The sequence below is a fragment of the Vipera ursinii genome (assembly GCF_947247035.1).
Source record: "Vipera ursinii genome assembly, chromosome: 1".
NCBI classification, from domain to species: Eukaryota; Metazoa; Chordata; class Lepidosauria; order Squamata; family Viperidae; genus Vipera; species Vipera ursinii.
In genome coordinates, this window is record NC_139512.1 from 356,484,112 (window position 1) to 356,506,061 (window position 21,950).

At 44.5% G+C, this 21,950-nt stretch overlaps 1 protein-coding gene across 1 annotated transcript in view; it reads right to left on the reverse strand.

The window, feature by feature from the left end:
* LOC310632885 (transient receptor potential cation channel subfamily V member 2-like) overlaps positions 1 to 17,809 on the reverse strand; it is a 36,729-nt gene extending 18,920 nt beyond the window's left edge. The window contains exons 1-7 of the mRNA XM_083350343.1: positions 17,311 to 17,809; positions 10,685 to 10,932; positions 8,697 to 8,830; positions 6,928 to 7,080; positions 5,894 to 6,034; positions 2,796 to 3,094; positions 1,905 to 2,081 (exon numbers count right to left, since the gene is read on the reverse strand). Of these exons, the coding sequence (XP_083206469.1) occupies positions 1,905 to 2,081; positions 2,796 to 3,094; positions 5,894 to 6,034; positions 6,928 to 7,080; positions 8,697 to 8,830; positions 10,685 to 10,866 (1,086 nt within the window). The 5' untranslated portion in view covers positions 10,867 to 10,932; positions 17,311 to 17,809. The remainder of the gene's footprint in view (positions 1 to 1,904; positions 2,082 to 2,795; positions 3,095 to 5,893; positions 6,035 to 6,927; positions 7,081 to 8,696; positions 8,831 to 10,684; positions 10,933 to 17,310) is intronic.
* Positions 17,810 to 21,950: the final 4,141 nt, after the last annotated feature.

Genomic DNA, 21,950 nt, shown 5'->3' on the forward strand with positions numbered 1-21,950 from the left:
CAGAAGGATAGGAAGTAACCTGAGATCTATTAGATTTTTACTTTTGAATATGTGTGTATCAGTCATTTTCCTCTCCTTTTCGAAATGTATCAACATGAGTGCATCTCTTTGCCTCAGGGGTATGTCTCCCACTATTCTTTTGGAAGGGACCCACTCTGGTTTCTAAACTGTCAGGGTATTGCTCAGCCGGTGTCCAAATGAAATCAGAGACACTGACACATACTTGTAGTGCTGTGCAGGTTCTGAGGTTTTGCTTGATAAAAAAAATACAGGAAACCAAAAGCTGCCTTTAAGCTTTACGTTTTTATTCAGCTGAACAAAGGTGGGCTCCTCTAAAAGAGAGAAACCCCGAATGACAAGAAATCCTTGTATTTATTCTTTTTGATTACATAAGCAATCTACCCAGTGAAGCTGACACACATAAGCTAAAGATTTCACCCAGTAAGTCTGGCACACTCTAGTTAAGAAGTGAGAAAGCAGAAATAGCTAAAATTGTTCCCTTTTGGGTGTTCCCCTAAAGCAGGGGTAGGCAACTTCAGCTCTTTTATGACTCATGGACTTCAACTCCCATAGCTGACTCAGGAATTCTGGGAGTTGAAGTCCATGAGTCATAAAAGAGCCGAGGTTGCCTACCCCTGTCCTAAAGACATTGTACGTTCCCTGGTGGTTTGGGACATTGGGTGTTTTCCTTGTTGTCCTTTCATGACCCTGCATCCATGACTCTGCAAGTGCCCAAAGACAGCAGGGCCATCTGCACACATTCACAATTGATACTTCCTATGCTGTCTCCTAATTCCGTGTCAACAGTAGCTTTATATAAAGAAATATATTTTACATCTACATATACAGCAAACTAGATAGTCAGGCAAACAGGAGCATCGTGAGGTGAATCACAGAGCACCCAGAACAAAAAGGCGGGAAAAGAGGGAACCTCCCCCTCCACGCTCACAGTAACCAATCACAGCGCAGATTGCCTCACACAGGAGCCAGCACTCTCCAATCAACCAACCACAACTGTGTGTTTTGGCTCACTGTACAACCCCATTGCTCCAGCTGCTAAATTTAAATAACTTAATAGAGAAAGAAGGAAGATTCAAACTACACCTTCTCTGTTAGTAGCATTGTCTTCAGTCCCCACTAGACGAGGGGTCTCCAAAGTGGTCAGAACTGAACCCCAGACTGAGGTGTTTGGAGACCCTTGTGTTGTGTTGTGTTGCTGAAATGTTTGGAGACACTCTCTAGATACAACCCCTATAATTTCAGCCCAGACCAGTATGGGGAAAGCATTGAATTTATCTAAATCTCCACATATAGAAACTGGATGAAAATAACACTGCCCTTTATTCACAAAGCAGTTCAAAGAAAATAGAATAAAGCACCTTATAAATTCTAAAAAAAAATTATCCTGAGCCAACTTTTTCAAAAAGGGTTTCCCCAGAAGAAGGAAGAAAGAATGGATGGATGGATGGATGGAAGGAAGGAAGGAAGGAAGGAAGGAAGGAAGGAAGGAGGAAGGGTGGGCAAAAAAGAGAAAGGAAGGAGAAAAAGAGGAAGGAAGGAAGGAAGGAAGGAAGGAAGGAAGGAAGGAAGGAAGGAAGGAAGGAAGGAAGGGAAAGGAAAGGAAAGGAAAGGAAAGGAAAGGAAAGGAAAGGAAAGGAAAGGAAAGGAAAGGAAAGGAAAGGAAAGGAAAGGAAAGGAAAGAAAAGGAAAGGAAAGGAAAGGAAAGGAAAGGAAAGAAAAAAGAAGAAGGGGAAGAAGGAAGGAAGGCAAAAAAGAGGAAGAAAGGAGAAAAAGAGGGACAGTGGAAGGAAGGAAAGAAAGAAAGACGAAGGAAGAGGAGAGGAGAAGGAAGAAAAGGACAGAGAAGATCCAGAGAAGGACCATCCGTGACTGGATCTACTCACTGGAGTGTTGTTGCTGTAGGCCAGGATCTCCAGCACTGAGTTCTCCTCACAGGTGTCAATGGAGGTCAGATCGTAGAGGGAGACGTGGATGGGACCATAAGTCCACTCGGTGAACTTGCGCGAAAGTTGCTGGAACTTGGGATCCTTGATCTCTCGGTGGAGAATGTGCTTGAGGATCTGGGGAGACCAAAACACTTGAGTTGGTGACAGGGCTGTCTCTAGGGCTCAAGTCAAAATGATCTCGGTATCCAGCCATCATCTTGGCATTCTTGAAGTCACCTCTGATAACTAATCTATATAATAATAAAAAAAATCTTCTCCTCGAACTTGATTCTCTTTGGAATTTATCCTCTTGCACCTGACTAGTTTCATCACTCCTTTTTTTCTACTCTATCTCCAAGATCAAGAAAATGTGATAGAATGCACAATGAGGTCAAGGTAACACACCACAACATAGTCAGACAAACAATACGGTTAAGTACAGTTAGTCCTAGACTTACAACCACAATTGAGCCCCCCCACCAAATTTCCGTTGCTAAGCAAGACAGTCGTTAAGTGAGTTTTGCCTCATTTTAAGAACTTTCTTGCCGCCGTTATTAAGTGAATCACTGCACTGCTTAAGTTAGTTACACGCTTGTTAAGTGAATTTGGCTTCCCCGTTGACTTTGCTTGCCAGAAGGTCGCAATATTGATCACATAACCCCAGAACACTGCAACTGTCATAAGTACAGGTCAGTTGCCAAGTGTCTAGATTTTGATCACATGACCAAAGGGATGCTGCAACGGTCCTAAGTATGAAAAACGATCATAAGTCTCTTTTTTCAGTGCCGTTGTAACTTCGAACGGTCACTAAACGAATATTTGTAAGTCATGGACAAGGAGAGGGACTACCTCGACTTTCCCAGTCTTCACGGCCAGCTTCAAAGGGGTCAGCTGTTTCCCATTTTCAATCTCTTCCAACTTGCAGGAAGAGTCGATCTCGGCCCCTTTCATCAGGATCATGTCATACATGTTGACCACGAGCTCGGTGTTCTTCTTCGTGTCATTGGCCACCATCACCAGCGCATGGAGGACAGTATTGCCCATGGAATCTTGTTCGGTCAGTCTGGCCTTCTGGTGAGGGTTATCCAGGAGGTACATGACGGTTTCTGGCTGGTTGGTGCAAGCAGCCAAGGACAGAGGAAGTTCACCTGGGAGAGAGAGAGAACGATGGCCCAAGCTTGCATTGAGCATCTAGATCAGGGACGTCCAACCTTGGATACCTGAAGACTTGTGGACTTCAAATCCCAGAATTCCCCACCCAGCATGGCTGGTTGGGAAATTCTGGGAGTTGAAGTCCACAAGTCTTCAGGTGCCCAAAGTTGGACGTCCCTGATCTACAGTCAGTGGTGGGATTCAAATACTTGTACAACCGGTTCTCTGTGTGGATGCCACTTCTGGAAGTCCGTTCTCAGCCTGGGCAACAAAAAATTAGCTACCAGTTCTGCCGAAGTGGTGCGAACTGGCTAAACCCAGCCACTGTCTACAGTGTCCCCTGGAAAACATTTGTACAGAAAATGGATTCAATTTGCATTTTTTGCACCATAGCAGGCCTGACATAATCCTCTCCCGTGTTCAGCATCTAGACGGGGAAATCCTTGCTTAACAACCACAATTGGGACCTGTAGCTCTATCACTAAGTGCCATGAAACATCACATGACTGCAATGGGCCGACAATCTCACTTCCCCTTGGGCAGTTAAGCAATGGGACTGCAGTTTAGGCTTTTATTTCTGCTTTCTGTATTAAGTTTGCTTGTCACATGCTGGTTGCAAAGCCCAAGAACAGCAATTGTATGTCCGTGGGAAGCCGCGACAGTTGTAAATTGTTTTTTTCTTTAATCTTTCTTAATTTTAACTCTTTTATGGTTAAAACATGTTGAGTACCAAAAAAGATGAGTTGTTGTTGTTGTTGTTAGCTGCGAAGTCGTGTCCGACCCATCGCGACCCTATGGACAACATTCCTCCAGGCCTTCCTGTCTTCTACCATCTTCTGTAGTCCCTTTAAGCTCACACCTCCTGCTTCAGTGACTCCATCCAGCCACCTCATTCTCTGTCGTCCCCTTCTTCTATTGCCCTCGATCTTTCCCAGCATTAGGCTCTTCTCCAGTGAGTCCTTCCTTCTCATTAGGTGGCCAAAGTATTTGAGGTTCAGCTTCAGGATCTGGCCTTCTAAAGAGCAGTCAGGGTGGATCTCCTCTAGGACCGACCGGTTTGATCGCCTTGCAGTCCAAGGGACTCGCAGGAGTCTTCTCCAGCACCAGGGTTCAAAGGCCTCAATTCTTTGGCGCTCAGCCTTTCTTATGGTCCAACTTTCACTGCCATACATTGCAACTGGGAAGACCATAGCCTTGACTATACGTACTTTTGTTGACAGGGTGATGTCTCTGCTTTTTAGTGTGCGGTCTAGATTTGCCATGGCTTTCCTCCCCAGGAGCAAGCGTCTTTTAATTTCTTGGCTACAGTCCCCATCTGCAGTGATCTTGGAGCCCAGGAAAATAAAATCTGTCACTACCTCCATTTCTTCCCCATCTATTTGCCAAGAATTGAGAGGGCCAGATGCCATGATCTTGGTTTTCTTAATGTTAAGTTTCAACCCAAGTTTTGCACTCTCCTTCTTCACCCGCAACAAGAGGCTCTTTAGTTCTTCTTCACTTTCTGCCATTTTAACTCTTTTATGGTTAAAACATGTTGAGTACCAAAAAAGATGAGTACCATACACATTTTTTCCTGCCTGAGCAGGGGGTTGGACTAGATGACCTCCAAGGTCCCTTCCAACATTATTATTATTATTATTATTACTATTATTACTATTATTACTATTATTACTATTATTATTATTATTATTATTATTATTATTATTATTATTATTATTATTATTATTATTATTTTCCCCCTAAGGAATAAGGTAGCAAGTCACAAGGCAGCCGACACCGACAAGTTCTAGCTTATGCGTTGAGTACCAAACAAATGATGAGTAAAAATTTTGGGTTAAAATGCGTGGAGTACCCAATTCGATGAGTGTGCTGGACCAATATATAGTCATCTGGTCCATTATATAGCTAGCTTAGGAATTAAGAACTGTGTTAGAGCATTTAGCATTTAAAGGGTTAAAAGCTGTATCCTTAAAATAACTGTTAGACCATTTAGCATTTAAAGGCTTAAATGCTGTCTCCTTAAGAGATGGCCTCTGAGAAATGTAGTCTAGTTGTTGGTCGGTCCTATATCTTATCATGGCTGACTGTTCTTTGGAAGGCCAGATCTTGAAGCTAAAACTCAAATCCTTTGGCCACCTAATGAGAAGGAAGGACTCACTGGAGAAGAGCCTAATGCTGGGAAAGATTGAGGGCAAGAGAAGAAGGGGACGACAGAGAATGAGGTGGCTGATGGAGTCACTGAAGCAGGAGGCGTGAGCTTAAATGGACTCCAGAAGATGGTAGAGGACAGGAAGGCCTGGAGGAACGTTGTCCATAGGGTCGCGATGGGTCGGACACAACTTCGCAGCTAACAACAAATATCTTATCTAGTCAGTGGGAGTGGCTTCAAAGTTTATTACAAGATGTCCTGGCTACGTGCCCAGGTTGTAAAAGCCTTTGTTTAATCAAGCATCGTGCACACATTAATTGGCATCTGTAACCATGCCTAGCTGAGATGGGGAATTATTCCTTTTTACCTGCGAGAATGGACAGATATGAATATGGACAGATGTACCTACAGCAAACGTAAGTCTCTGCTTAGGATTCCTGGACAATAAATATTTCTTTAAAACCATTTTGTGGAGTTTATGCTATCTGGATCGGGGCTATAACGCATCTCAGTCTACAATCCAGAATAATGAGTTTCATGTAAAAACTCATCTGGTCCTAAAAACTTCACTTGGCTGTAAAAACCTCTGTGGGTACCCACTTGTGTCTCTGCGGAATGAAAACTGGGTTTTCTCCTGCTGCCATACCGAAATAAAAGCACGCCCCTTTGCGCTGCTGCTGGAAGAAGTGACCAGAAGCTTTGACGTGGACATCAGCACCATTTTCCATCAGGAGCTTCACAAGATCTAAGTTCCTCTTCTCGATGGCGATGTGGAGAGCTGTGTGGCCTGCAGAGACGGTGAGAAATGGCAGCGGAGAAAGATGGAAGGGTTATCCGTGGTGTCTGGAAGTTTAGGTCAAAAAAAGGCAAGATTACTAATTAGATGATGTAAGATGGTGTGAAATAGAACATGTCTGAATAGGTAAGATGTGTATCCTGAATATTAGACTGTGCAATGACTTTGATCATGGGAATTTTGGTCACTCAAAATTTGGAAACTGTAATCAGTTGTTAAATTTAAATATTAATGGGGAAACTGGAAATTGGGAAAACTGATTAGGACATGATTGTCTACAAAGATTGAATGTTAAAATAACTAGGATATGTGTAAGTTAAAAATTACTGATAACTGTGAAAATGTTATTTTTATTCAATCGATAGAATAAGAATTGTATTGGTTCAATTGAGAGACAGTAAATGTGAAAGGGGAAAAGAGAGAAAATATTTAATGTGGTACTTTGAGATTTGTATTATAGAAATGTGTATGTTATTGAACTATCGGTCAACCCAGCCGCCATGTTGCTTTTGAAATACTTAAATGTAAAAATAGAAAATCAGTAAAACTTTTAAAGCAAAAACAAAAAAGGCAAGATGGCAGCCGCCATAGGGCCATGTAGAAGAACCAAGATGATGATGAACAATCAAGATGAAGAAGGAGAACCAAGATGAAGAGGGAGGAGGAGGAGGCAGCAAGAGAGAAGAAGGCAGCATAAAGGAGGAAGGAAGGAAGGAAGGAAGGAAGGAAGGAAGGAAGGAAGGAAGGAAGGAAGGAAGGAAGGAAGAAGGAAGGAAGGAAGGAAGGAAGGACTTCCAAACTATCCCAACTGAAGACCGACTTCCAGCCACCCCACCCTACAAAGCAGAGTGCTCCACCCTCACCATCCCAAGAAGAAGCCTTACCTTTGTAGTGGCTGCCAGTGCAAGCGGTGTTGATCAGAGGCCTAGGATTCTGGGTCTCCTTGTCTATCTTCAAGAGCAAAGGGATGGTGGGGTTGTGTCCGTCTTTCAAATTGAGCAAGGCCTTCATCAAACAGGTCTTCCCCGTCTTCCCATCTGGAAGAAAGAAGTCCAGGAAAGGATGCTCGGATGGTGCCTGCCCCGTCTTCCATCTTCCTAGAGCAGTGTTTCTCTGCGTTGGACACTTGAAGATGGGTGGACTTCAACTCCCAGAATTCACTGTGATATATATATACACCACTGGATCACCCTGTCAGTATTGGTGGGAGTGTTCTTGGTGGGTCCTTGATTAGGCTGTGGTTTACTGTAGCTCCTGTATATAAACAGAGAGCAAATCCCACACTCCCTTCTAACACTGATGATGCTACCCAGTTGGGTCACGAAATGTCTACAAGAAAACCACTCAGCTTAGAGAGCACTAGGGATTCCACAATCATCTTCCTCCTCCTCCTCCTCCTCCTTCCAACCCCAATTTGTCTTCTAGCACTGATGAAGTTGCACAGTTGGGTCACAAAACATTTACAAGAAAACCATCAAGCTCAGAAAGCAGTAAGGACTCCACAGTCATCTTTCTCCTCCTCCTCCTCCTCCTCCTCCTCCTCCTCCTCCTCCTCCTCCTCCTCCTCCTCCTCCTCCGCCTCCGCCTCCTCCTCCTCCTTCCAACCCCAATTTGTCTTCTAGCCCTGATGATGTTGCCCAGTTGGGTTACAAAACGTTTACAAGAAAACCATCAAGCTCAGAAAGCAGTAAGGACTCCACAGTCATCTTTCTCCTCCTCCTCCTCCTCCTCCTCCTCCTCCTCCTCCTCCTCCTCCTCCTCCTCCGCCTCTGCCTCCGCCTCCTCCTCCTCCTTCCAACCCCAATTTGTCTTCTAGCCCTGATGATGTTGCCCAGTTGGGTTACAAAACGTTTACAAGAAAACCATCAAGCTCAGAAAGCAGTAAGGACTCCACAGTCATCTTTCTCCTCCTCCTCCTCCTCCTCCTCCTCCTCCTCCTCCTTCCAACCCCAATTTGTCTTCTAGCACTGATAATGTTACCTAGTTGGATCACGAAATGTCTACAAGAAAACCACCAAACTCAGATAGCACTAAGGACTCCACAGTCATCTTTCTCCTCCTCCTCCTCCTCCTCCTCCTCCTCCTCCTCCTCCTCCTCCTCCTCCTCCTCCTTCCAACCCCAATTTGTCTTCTAGCACTGATGATGTTACCCAGTTGGGTTACAAAACGTTTACAAGAAAACCAGGAAGCTCAGAGAGCACTGAGGACTCCACAGTCATCTTCCTCCTCCTCCTCCTCCTCCTCCTCCTCCTCCTCCTCTTCCTCTTCTTCTTCTTCTTCTTCCTCTTCCTCCTCCTCCTCCTCCTCCTCCTTCCAACCCCAATTTGTCTTCTACCACTGATGAAGTTGCACAGTTGGGTCACAAAACATTTACAAGAAAACCACGAAGCTCAGAGAGCACTGAGGACTCCACAGTCATCTTCCTCCTCCTTCTTTTCCTCCTTTTCACAACCCCCCTCCCTTCTAGCACTGATGATGTTCCCTAGCTGGGTCGTGAAACGTCTGCGAGGAAACCACCCAGCTCCGAGAGCACCGAGGGCTCCAGAGTACATTGCTGAGCTACAAATATTCTCTTCTATTGGCATCTTTATGAAGCTTATCCATTTTTTTTACACTGATGTAAAGGCACGAGAGTCAGCAAGAGGCGATCTACCTCTATATTTAGTGTCGCTGAGGAAGCTGGACGTTTTCTGCAGATAATCGCTCAGGCCATTGAGCAGTTCAGGGTCTCCTGCTAGCACGGCATCGAAAATGCGGTCCCTGTTGAAGCGATGTGGGTCATCCGGTCTGGAGAGGAGAAAAGAAAGGAAAGGGGTCCAGGAGGGATTCGATCCTTCAGTCCTCTGGCCAGTCCATTTGCTCTCTAAAGATTTGCCCAGAAAGACCCTGGGCTCATCCACAGATCCCCTCACCCACCAAGGGGCTGGACTGGAAGACCTCCAAGGTCCTATTCTATTCTATTCTATTCTATTCTATTCTATTCTATTCTATTCTATTCTATTCTATTCTATTCTATTCTATTCTATTCTATTCTATTCTATTCTTCTATTCTATTCTATTCTATTCTATTATTCTATTCTATTCTATTCTATTCTATTCTATTCTATTCTATTCTATTCTATTCTATTCTATTCTATTCCATATTTTCTATTCTATTCTATTCTATTCTATTCTATTCTATTCTATTCTATTCTATTCTATTCTATTCTAATATTCTATTCTATATTCTATTCTATTCTATTCTATTCTAATTCTATTTTATTCCAATATTATTCTATTTTATTCTATTCCATATTTTCTATTCTATTCTATTCTATTCTATTCTATTCTATTCTATTCTATTCTATTCTATTCTATTCCATATTTTCTATTCTATTCTATTCTATTCTATTCTATTCTATTCTATTCTATTCTATTCTATTCTATTCTATTCTATTCTATTCTATTCCATATTTTCTATTCTATTCTATTCTATTCTATTCTATTCTATTCTATTCTATTCTATTCTATTCTATTCTATTCTATTCTATTCCATATTTTCTATTCTATTCTATTTTATTCTATTCCATATTTTCTATTCTATTCTGTTCTGTTCTGTTCTGTTCTGTTCTGTTCTGTGTTATTCTATTGATCCACTGCAGGAATATGCCCCAGTAACCATTTTATATGCTTTTATCTCATTCAGAATGGTAGCAGCTTCATGTTTGTCTGCAGGGCTGGCCCAAATGTTAGGCAATTAAGAGCTTTGTTTCGTGATCTTATCAGAAAGGTAGTTCTTTTATTTCTTTGAGTGTGAATAGCAATAGTGTGATAGTCCCTGCCTGCCAAATTCTAATTTTTGGGACCTAACAGACAAGGAAACGGAGGTGGGGAGGGAGGCGGAATAAAGCAGCTTTTGATACCATTTCATAAAACCCCAAGTTGGGATCTAAACAGCTTAAATATTATTGATGCTTGTTAAAACTGAGGATAGATCACCGTCAGTTTCTTTCTAAATAGATTTTATTTTCTTTAATTGTGAAAGCCACTTTGGTGTAGCGGTTAAGACACCAGGCTAGAAACGGGGAGATTATGAATTCTAGTCCCACCTTAGGCATGAAAGCCAGCTGGGTGACTTTGGGCCAATCACCAGGAGACGGTGAATTCTAGTCCCGCCTTAGACATGAAAGTCAGTTGGGTGACTTTGGGCCAATCACCAGGAGATGGTGAGTTCCAGTCCCGCCTTAGGCATGAAAGCCGACTGGGTGAGTTTGGGTCAATCACTAGGAGATGGTGAGTTCTAGTCCTGTTTTAGGCATGAAAATCAGCTGGGTGAATTTGGCCCAATCACCAGAAGACAATGAGTTCTAGTCCTGCCTTAGGCACAAAAGTGTTTGGGTGATTTTGGGTCAATCACCAGGAGACGGTGAGTTCTAGTCCTCCCTTAGCCATGAAAGCCAGCTGGGTGACTTTGGGCCAATGATCAGGAGATGTTGAGTTCTAGTCCTGCCTTAGGAATGAAAGCCAGCTGGGTGACTTTGGGCCAATGACCAGGAGATGGTGAGTTCTATTCCCGCCTTAGGCATAAAAGCTGATTGGGTGACTTTGGGCCAATCACCAGGAGACGGCAAGTTCCCACCGGTACCAGGGATAATAACTTACATTTCAGGTCCTGACAGATAATTCAGATTCACCCGAATCCGTGGGGAGGGGGGGGCTTCCTTCTGGAAGGGGGTGTCCAAGGGTGGTGGTCCATGCTCCTTCCCAGCTGGCCTCTTGGCACCTGCTTTCAGATCCTCTCCAAGGCCATCGTCTGTCTCTAGGAAAAAGTGGGATTCTGCCATCGTCCAGGTTGGGAGTGTTGTTGATTCAGTGTCAGCCTGTGCTCCAAGCAGCTGAGTCCGATGAATCTAAGGAAGAGGAGGAGGAGGGGTAGGGAGAGCCTTTGGTATCAGAGGGAGGCTCTGATGCACTGCAGGACTCTCAGCCTGGCCCCTCCCGTCGTGTTCCTCATGAGGCTCAGCTGTGTGAGTATGAGGTGTCGGACTCAGAAGAGTCACAGCTGAATCTGTTCAGAGACGCTAGAAGCAGAAGGCAATCCAGCAGAGCAGAGCAGAGAAAATCAATGAGGCAACTCAGTGAGAGGAGGAGAAGGCAGTGAGAAGCCACACCTTGGGACTGGTAATAAAAGGGGAACGTATGGGCGGGGCTGGTTGCTGAAGGCAACCATTTGGAGACATTCAAAGGAAATCCTGGTCTGTTCTTGCTACTTCTGTTTAACTCTTGTTTGTTGACTGTTGATTGATATTTTGATTTATTTATTGAAGGAAATATTCGATGGCTTTTTTGTTTGAACTGTAAATAAATTTGGGTTGAGTTTTTTCAGCCTGTTGACTGTAAAAAGGAAAAAAGGGTTGTCCCTGACACACAAACAGGGCCGGTCATAGGCTGGAACAGAACAGTTTGCCTTCAGCCCCCCACCCCTTACTATTATGGAGCTGCTACGTGCTGAGAATGCCCAGCTCACCCAGCAACTCGCTTTGTTGGCAGCTCAGGTGGCTCAATTACAAGCTCAGGTCCATGCTGCACCACCACCACCACCATCACCCAGGAGAAAATGCCAAGTTTTGATGCCGGATAAATTTAATGGCAATCCAGAGACGTTTCCTGCTTTCCTGGGACAATGCCAGCTATTTATCAGTGTGAGAGGAGCTGATTTCCCCACTGACTGGGATAAGTTGGGGTTTGTGTTACGCCTTCTCTCTGGTGATGCAGCTCGTTGGGGCACACCCCTGCTGGCCCAACCCTAGTCCATTGTTGGACAATTTTGTGGGGTTTTGTAATCATATGCATCTGATGTATGAGGACCCCATAAAGACGTAGACTGCAACCCGACACCTGAAAGCTCTGAGGCAGGGCCGACACCCCCTACAGGGCTATATCAGCAATTTTCAGCTGCTTAGCAAGGATTCAGCCTGGAATGAGGCGGCACTCATGGACGCTTTCCAGGATGGATTGTCGGAGGAGATGTTGGATGAGCTGGCCCATGTTGATATTCCCTCAAACCTCAATGGGCTGATCCATCTTTGTCTGCGGATCGACGCTCGGCTGCAGCACCGAAGGAGTCGCCATACCACCCCAGAGACCCCTGCGGCCCCTGTTGTGCGTGAGACCCCGGTTCAGAGGGAGGAGCCAATGGAGCTAGGTGCTGCCAGGCCTCGTGTCAAGTTTCCGACGTATGGGCTTTTCAAGTGACTCTGAGGCATTGTTTACCTTAAAAGTCCTTTATTAGCCTAATACACCGGCAAATGCTTGCTCAAAGGGAGTCGGAATCTGAAATCTCCGCCCCTTGCACAATGTATTAAAACACAATTCTCCACCTTTCTAATTTTGTCATTAATCATATTCTCCAATTAATTTAAAGAATCAGTTTCCCTTCCGTTAGAAAACCCGCCAAGGGCTTATCTTCTTTAGATAGAGAGATGGCCTTGAAGGTGCAATCCTACTTATCCCCCCTCCCAACCTTAAACTAAATCTTTTAAAGCAATACACAAGTTTAACATATGAAATGGCTACTTCTTCATCTCTTGTCAAGCAATAACATTCGATGTTAGCATTGACACCTCGTCTGTCGGTGGCAGAAATGAACAGGCGACGTTCGGGGGGGGTGTTTTTACTCTGGGGACCCTGGGCATTTGGCTGCCTTCTGCCCAAAGAAGCGACGATGGGCATCAGTGACCGAGTCTGCCCCGAGAAAGCCCCCTACTCCTCTGTCGGGAAAATGCCCCGATCCCGATTTAAAAGGTGTGTTACGTCGGGCATCCCACAACACCGAGCGACGTCTTTCTGATGCTGCCTGTGGACCTCCATGGCATCTGATATTGGAGGCATGTCTGATCCTCCCCAGCAAGCCGAAGGGGATTCCAGTCCATGCCTTAATTGACTCTGGGGCCACCACAAATTTTATGGACTCAGCATTTGTGGCCAAATGGGCTGTTCCCCAGTGGCCGGTGGAACCGCCCATGTTAGTGGAGACTTATCGATGGTCGATTGCTCCTGTCTGGGTCAATTAAGGCCGCCACGCAACCGTTATGTATGGCCATCAGTTCCCATGAGGAGGCCATCCAGTTCTATATCACCTCAGATCTGCATTTCCCCGTGGTCTTGGGACGGCGTGGCTCCGGATGCATTTTTTCACCTAATGAGATGGACTTCAAATTACAATCTTGCATTCCAAACGGACCAGTATTGTAACCGTGAGTTATTGACATTGGAAGCATGAGAAATAAAAGTAGTTTGTTTATTCCGTTTCATTTGAGTTTATTCCGGCTGTTTCAAGAGGGATCAGCATTCACATCTTTATTTGAAACAGAACAGCGACTTTGCTGCGATTATAGAAACAGGGCCGGTCGTAGGCTGGAACAGAACAGGGAGGCTGGTGGGGTGACAGTGGCAGGTGGGCCAAGGGCTGGCCCCAAAGAAGTGGATGAGGAGGGGATGTGGGGAAGGGGTTGGGCTAGACACGGGGGTCCGAGGGGCCAGTCCACCCTCTCTCAGCCCAGCCTTCCTCGGTGTTGTGGGGAGAAAATAAAGGCCAGGGAAAAATAGGATGCCGTAAAATTGGCAAGTAAAAAGAAGGAGAAAGAGGAGGAAGAGGAGGAGGGGAGGAGGAGGAGGAGGAGGAGGAGGAGGAGGAGGAAGAGGAGGAGAGGAAGATAAGGTGAGGAGGAGAAGGAGGGGAAGAGGACGAGGAGGAGGAGAGGAGGAGGAGGAGAGGAGGGGAGGAAGAAAAGGAGGAGGAGAGGAGAAAATGGAGAGGAGGAGAGACCATATAGGTAATCCTTGAATTACAACTATTAATTTACTCGTAATTAGTTCATTTAGTGACTGAAGTTACAACGGCACAGAAAAAAGTTACCTATGACCATTTTTCACACTTAATGACCGTTGCAGCATCCCCCATGGTCACATGATCAAAATTCAGACCCTTGGCAACTGGCTCATATTTATGATGGTCGCAGTGTCCTGGGGTCACGTGATCCCCTTTTGCGACCTTCTGCCCAGCAAAGTCGACGGAGAATCCAGATTCGCTTAACAACCATGCTACTCAATCAACAACTGCAGTGATTCACTTAACAACTGTGGTGGGAAAGGTCGTAAACTGGGGCAAAATTCACTGAACAACTGTCTCAGTTAGCAACGGACATATGACCGGCCGTGGCCACCAGTCCAGGACTATCTGCCAAAGGCTCAAAGAATGTCAAACCGTTTCTGAACTTTCCAAATTTAGAACTTTCCGGAGGAAGCAGAGAGAGAGGAAGTGGAAAAGGAGAGTTGTTAACAGCCAGGAAGGCTTTTGCACAGCTGGGGTTGTGTGTCCATTGTGTCCTTTCCTGGATCAGAGAACCCTGTGCAGAGTCGCGCCTGCTTTGGCCATCTCCTGGCTGGATTACTGCTCTTTGTGGGGCTGCCCTTGAAGAGTAGGTGGAAGCTGCAGCTGGTTTACAAGGCAGCAGCTCATTAATTTCCACCAGGGGCATCGTTCCTTCAAAGGACTTGTGGACTTCAACTCCCAGAATTCCTCAGCCAGGCACGCTGGCTGAGGAATTCTGGGAGTTGAAGTCCACAAGTCATCAAAGGGCCAAGTTGGAAGACTCCTGCTTCAAAGCCACGTTGGCTGCCAATCTGCTGTCAGGTTCAATTCAAGGGGGTGGGGGTGGGGGTCACCTGCGAGACCCCTGCTATTTGCAGGACCCCCCTCTAGGATCAGATTTCCCATCCCAGCAGCTCCAGCCAAAGAGGTCTGCTCTGGGTCCCACCCATTATAAAGTATCCTCTGTGGAGACCCCAGGAGACAGCCCTTGCCCTATGGAGCATCAGCCCCCACCCCACCCCACCCCTAGATTAGATTGGCCCTCAGGCTGTGGGTATTTTGTATGTCCTAAAGATGGGGCTGTGGGGGGGCGGCTAGTTAGAGCAATGTTTCTCAAACCTGGCCACTTAGTCTGGACTTACTAACTGACTGCTAATTGTCCTATTGGGAAGAGGAAGGAAGGAAGGAAGGAAGGAAGGAAGGAAGGAAGGAAGGAAGGAAGGGAGGGAGGGAGGGAGGGAGGGAGGCCTGAATTTTAAGAAGGGACGGAGGGAAGAAAGATGGAAGGTTTGAAAAAGAAAGGTCTGGAGTTTAAGAAGGAAGGAAGGAAGGAAGGAGGGAGGGAGGGAGGGAGGGAGGAAGGAAGGAAGGAAGGAAGGAAGGAAGGAAGGAAGGAAGGAAGGAAGGAAGGAAGGGAGGGAGGGAGGGAGGAAGGGAGGGAGGAAGGCAGGAAGGCAAGAAGGCAGGAAGGCAGGAAGGAAGGAAGGAAGGAAGGAAGGAAGGAAGGAAGGAAGGAAGGAAGGAAGGCCTGGATTTTAAGAAGGGAGGGAGGGAAGAAAGATGGAAGGTTTGAAAAAGAAAGGTCTGGAGTTTAAGAAGGAAGGAAGGAAGGAAGGAGGGAGGGAGGGAGGGAGGGAGGGAGGAAGGAAGGAAGGAAGGAAGGAAGGAAGGAAGGAAGGGAGGGAGGGAGGAAGGAAGGGAGGGAGGAAGGCAGGAAGGCAAGAAGGCAGGAAGGAAGGAAGGAAGGAAGGAAGGAAGGAAGGAAGGAAGGAAGGAAGGAAGGAAGGAAGGAAGGAAGGCCTGGATTTTAAGAAGGGAGGGAGGGAAGAAAGATGGAAAGTTTGAAAAAGAAAGGTCTGGAGTTTAAGAAGGAAGGAAGGAAGGAAGGAAGGAAGGAAGGAAGGAAGGAAGGAAGGAAGGAAGGAAGGAAGGAAGGAAGGAAGGAAAAAATGGAGAAGGAAGAAGGGAGGGAGCAGGAGTTGAAAGGAGAGAAAAAAGGAAAGGATGGGGATGGAGGAAAAGAACAGTAAAGGGGAGGAGGGGGATAAGGAAGACAGGGGGAAGCATCCAAGCTGCTAGTCCTCAGCCAACTGGAAATGACCCCACCCGACTGCTTGTTCAAGAGAGGGAAGCGTTATCATTTGAGGAACTTAACTCTTTCTTTAGAAGCTTGTGACTCGGGGTGGCAACTTCACAATGGCTCTTCCGGAGAGAAGCTTCCACCCACCCACCCACCCACCCACCCCCAACTGAAGAAGCCTCAGCTCCATTACAAAAACCGCACACACGGCTGCTTCCTTGCGGGCTTGCAATTCGTCCGTGTGGTGTGTTTGTGTGTGCACACAGAAGCAAACGCAAGTGGAAACAAGAGAAGATCCGCAACAAATTGTGGCTGGGATCGCAGCTCCGTCGTGATGGCTTTCTGCCACCCCACCCAGTTTCCACCGGCAGAAAATATTTCAAATTAATATACTCATCTAAGCATTGTCGACTCTCATTTGGGTGGGAGGGAGGGTATTTATTTACAATTCTTTAAAAAAAACACATTCCTGGGCTGATTGAAAATATAATAAACAACCCTCCAAATCAGGATTTCTTAAAATGTGGTCTTAGGATGCCTGGGGGTGGGGTGGGGTGGGTCTCTCAAGACCCTCTCAGGGGTCTGCAGAGTCAGACTCAAAATTATTGGTCAGCCCACGTTGAAAAATAATGCAATATCAAAACCCCATCAAACAATTGCGAGAAGCGGCACTGTGTCAATCCTGCAGTAAATATCAATAAATATAAACCTTACGAATGAAATATCATTTTGCATCTTCCAATAATGTGCAAAACTGGGAACGGGTGGGAGAATTAAATTTAAAAAAAGCTCCAATCCAAATTTATTTATTTATTAGTTGAATTTATATACCGCCCTATTCCCGAAGGACTCACAGGGCAGTTAAAACAGTACAAAAAAAGAGAATAAAATGAAATGAAATTAGTACAAGCCCACAATTAATAATAACAATAAAAATTAAAATTTTAAAATTAATTTGATTTAATTAATATAATTTAAAATAAAGCCATTTTTACCTATCTGATTCTGGAAAAGAGGAGACTGGGTTCTGCATGAGGCAGAAATCCAACAGGTTCAGTTCCCACCTCTGGGAACACATATTAGGAGGTGTTTCACTTAGCACTGCCCGGCTAAATTGAACACATCCGAATAGCAGCAATGCAAATATATATATATATAAAAAAATAAACAGCCTATTTTCTGCCCCTCGTCTAAAAACCAAACTGTCCATCACTTTTGATCTTGTCACCAGAGGTGCCCTCTGCACATGCTCTAAAGCCGTCTCAGTCCTGAGCCAAATGGTCTTATTTTAGGGTTTGGAAGCACATTTATTAAGATTAGTAAGGAGATACTCACTGGCAAGTGGATTTTTCACCAGGCTTAATTGCCCCAGATTTCTAGAATCCTTTGCAGGGATCTTCAGCCACCGAGTTTAGCTGGCAAACCCTAAAAAATTGACATGATTTTTGGAGCCAGGCAGCCCAACGCAGCCTCTCCACCGCAAGATCCGGCAGCAAGGAGGCAGAGCAAAGGTTCCACCCAGTGCAGCGAAGCCTGGAGTAGCTCTGCCAGCTGTTATGAAGGAGGAGGTGGAGGAAGCGGTTGAGGTTCCCAGCACGAGAAGACAAATGAGATCAGAGGCTCAGCCGTTAGATGTGGGCATTGCACCGCTTCTTTCTTTCTTTCTTTCTTTCTTTCTTTCTTTCTTTCTTTCTTTCTTTCTTTCTTTCTTTCTTTCTTTCTTTCTTTCTTTCTTTCTTTTCTACCTCCCTTCTCTTCCTTCCTTCCTTTTCTCTTCTTTCTCCCTCTTTCCTTTCTTTCTTTCTTTCTTTCTTTCTTTCTTTCTTTCTTTCTTTCTTTCATTCTTCCTACCTCCCTCTTCACTTCCTTCCTTTTCTCTTCTTTCTTTCTTTCTTTCTTTCTTTCTTTCTCCCTCTTTCCTTTCTTTCTTTCTTCCTTTTCTCTTCTTTTCTTTCTTTCTTTCTTTCTTTCTTTCTTTCTTCCTACCTCCCTCTTCTCTTTCTTCCTTCCTTTCTTCCTTTTCTTTTCTTCCTTTCTCCCTCCCTCTTTCCTTTCTTTCTTCTTTCTTTCTTTCTTTCTTTCTTTCTTTCTTTCTTTCTTTCTTTCTTTCTTTCTTTCTTTCTCTTTTTCTTTCTTTCTTTCTTCCTTTCTTCCTTCCTTCCTTTTCTCTTCTTTCTTTCTTTTAAATAATATTTTATTGATTTTTCTCTTTATTACATTTCATTAGTGCTTAGTAAACAACGTGTTGTCTGGGTTGATTTCTTATATTTCTTATATTTAGTAATACAAGTTAAATTCTTACTCTCTATCCCGTTTTACCAGCCGTTGATAAAATAAGTTCCATGTTTGAAAATATTCTGCATCTTCTTTGTCTTTAATCCTCAAAGTGAGTCTGCCCATTTCAGCACAGTCTAATATTTTCCTGATTATCTCTCTGCCCAATGGTGTTTCTTCCTTTTTCCAGGGCTGAGCAAAAAGCATCCTTGCTACTGTCAATAAATATAATGTTAAATACCGGTATACACTTTATTAAGTTTTTCTGGAATTATGCCTAATAAAAAAAGTTTAGGTTTAAAATCTACGTGTTTTCCTAACCAAGTATGTATTTTTGTCCAAAGTTTTTTCTGGGTTTTGGGTTGGGTTACATTTCCAACGTTTACTAGACATATCTTTAAACATGTTTGCTAATCTGGCAGGTGGCAAGTGCCATCTATAAAACATTTTATATAGATTTCCTTGATATGAAATTGCCATTGTCAATTTTTACCGGCAGTTTCTTTACCATAAATTTTGCCATTTCTCTACTTCTATATTATATCCAAAGTTTTTCACCCACATTATCACGGTTTCTTTCACTAATTCATCTTCCATTTGGTAACCTTCTTCGTTAAGTGAATCTCTGCATCCTGGTTGAGGAATTCTTGTGGAGTTGAAGTCCACAAGTCCTAAAAGGGCCAAGTTGGGAGACTCCTGCCTCAAAGCCACATTGGCTGCCAATCTGCTGTCAGGTTCAATTCAAGGTGGTGGTGGTCCTGCTATTTGCAGGACCCCCCCACCCTGGGAACAATCTTGCTGAGCAATGTCAATTTTGGGGTCCACTCTGGTTGTAATTCAAGGACTTCCCCACCTCCTACTGAACGATTGTCTTCATACAGACAAACAACTGTGTAGAAATGTTGATAAAACTGACTGAAAACTGAGCATTTCGAGGTTGTTACTTGAGGGGCTGCCCCAAAGAAGAGGGGGGTCCACCTATTCTCCCACAACGGATGGGAACAGATCAAGGAGAGAAGCAACCTGGAATTAAGGAGAAACTTCCTAACACAGAGGACAATGAACCAGTGGAACGACCTGCCACCAGAAGTTGTGGATGCTTTGTCACTGGAGGTTTTTAAGAAGAGACTGGACAATGGTCTAGGCCCAGGGTCTCCTGCTTGAGCAGGGGGTTTATTTATTTATTTATTTATTTATTTATTTATTTATTTTATTTTATTTGTATACCGCCCTTCTCCCTAAGGACTCAGGGCGGTGAACAGTGACATAAATAATAGAATGTACAAATATAAATATTGAAAATAAATTAAACCCTAATTTAGCCCAAATGTAGAAGATAGTTACCTTAAGATAATAAGACTAGAAGACCTCCAAGATCCCTTCCAGTTTGATTCTGATTCTGTCCCGTTAGCAGACATTCCTTCTCTTTCTATTTTGCTAATATTTTAGGAAATATTTTGCTATTTTGCACTCCTGTAAGAATTTTGTTTTCCTCGCACGTGTAGAGCAGGTAATGAGGTAACATTCAGGCGATAACAAGGGCACGAGTGACTCAAAAGTAGAGCCTCCTCATCCAGGAATGGGTGCAAGTGGCGCGCACCTAGTGGCACTCTAAGGGTGTGCATTTTCTGTAGCCCTGCCTGCCCTCTGGAACACCAAGCAACACACACACACCCCTTTCATACATGCACCCCATGAGAGAAATTGAGCCCAAAGTGGTGGTGTCTGGTTTCTTCGGCAGCCACTTGGTCTTTTCGTTTGTTGTGAAAGCAGGAGAAAGTAAATTTTAAAAATTTTGAGATGTTCACTTTTGACCTTTGGCCTTTGGCAACCTCCGTCTCTGTGCTGAGTGGAATCTATTTTGTTATTATTTCATTCTATTCTGTTCTGTTCCATTTCATTCGATTCTATTCTAATGTTTCGTTCTATTCTGTGCTGTTCTGATTCTATTTCATAATCATAATCATAATAGTAAAGTTGGAAGGGACCTTGGAGGTCATCTAGTCCAACCCCCTGCTCAAGCAGGAAAACGTATACCATTTCAGATAAAATGGCTGTCCGGTCTCTTCTTAAAAACTTCCAGTGTTTCATTCTAATATTTTCAAACTGAGTAAAAAAAAATGATACAATTTCTTAATCAATTTTTTGTCAGGGGTCAATAGCATCGGATCAAACATTGTCTGGTCTTTATAGAAACCATATATTTTGACATTTTTATTACATCTCGATTGCATTTGCAGTCGAGGCCCCCGTGATAAGTCCATACCCTTCCCTCCATTTCAAGATTGTGTTTAGACACACCAAGAACATTGCTGGCCTTTATGTTTAACCACCGTCTGTCTAAAGTGCAAAAAAAAAAGTCCCAAGGCTTGTGGGATGTTTCTTCTTTTTTGATCCTTGTGAGAATTTTTTTGCCCCCTGTCTTAGGTTTGTCATGTGCAATCCCCCAGGGGTCCCATAGAATCAAGTGCATATTTGCTTAAAAACCCAAAAATGCTTTCTTTGAAAAGAAAGAGGTCAAAAGAGAAGGGGAAAAAATAAGATTGTGTAAAAAGGGATGCTGTGAGGATCAGAAAGGTTTTTAAGTCCTGCTTTGGTGCCCTGCGGGGGAGGGGGGGGCAGGGGGTCCCCAGACAGCTGCCTGATGCATTATGCTCTGATGTGCATGGATCGAATATCAATGTAAGTGTCTAGTCCTCATGGTGGAGAAGGCGACCGCATTTGTTTTTTTTCAAATGGGTGGTGGGAAGGGAAATTCTAGGAGACCTAGAACTGGACTTTATTCAATGTCTGGGGTGTTCTGTACCAGCCTGCTACCGGCCCTGCAGAAAAGGCAGGGACAACCCCTTTACAAATGGCAAGAGGCTGGAATTACGCCTGCCAAATTTATAGCTACAAAAACAAACAAGACACGAACCAAGAAACAGGAGTTTTAAGAAACACGAACTATCCAAGCGGTTGCCTTCAGCAAACCAGCCCTCCCCACACATTCCCCTTATATAGAGTTCAGGGCGTGGCTTCTCTCTGCCTCCTTCCGAGAAGCCCCATTGCCTTCCTCTGTTTACTTCTAATTGACTGCCCCCTGCGTCGGGCGTCCTTGAACAGGGCCAGCTGTGGGTCATCTTCATCCACGCTGTCAGGCTCACACAGCTGGGTCTCCGTGGTGACCAAGTGGGAGGGGCCTGGCTGAGGGCTCTCATCAGCAAGATCTTCAACCCCCTCAGCAAGCTCTTCAACACCCCCCTCCTCCTCCTCTGAGTCGTCCGACCCAACTGCCGAACCCACAGGCTGACCCTGAATCACAACATGGGGTGGGGGAGAAAATTGTACAGAGTAAAAGCAAGGAATTCTTGCATAAAATGAAACGAAATTGTCAGTAAGTTGTGCAGAGGTCTCCTTGAACTAACAAGAAGTTGCACAGACAAGGAAGGGTACTGAGAGCAGTAATAGTCACACAGTAACCACAAGAGACACTGCGTTGTGATAAACAGAAAAAATATTTTACTTTGTGATTGAAAAAACAAAGCACGGTCAAAAATAAACAGTCCAGGTCATACACAATAGCAACAGTCCAAGTAGTAATCCAAATACAAAGTCTTCTTACCGGTCCAGAGGTCAAAAACACAGTTGTTTAGGTTTAACACAGTAGTAAACCAACAATAGCAGTATCAGAGTAACTAACAGTGAAAAACAGCCAGAGC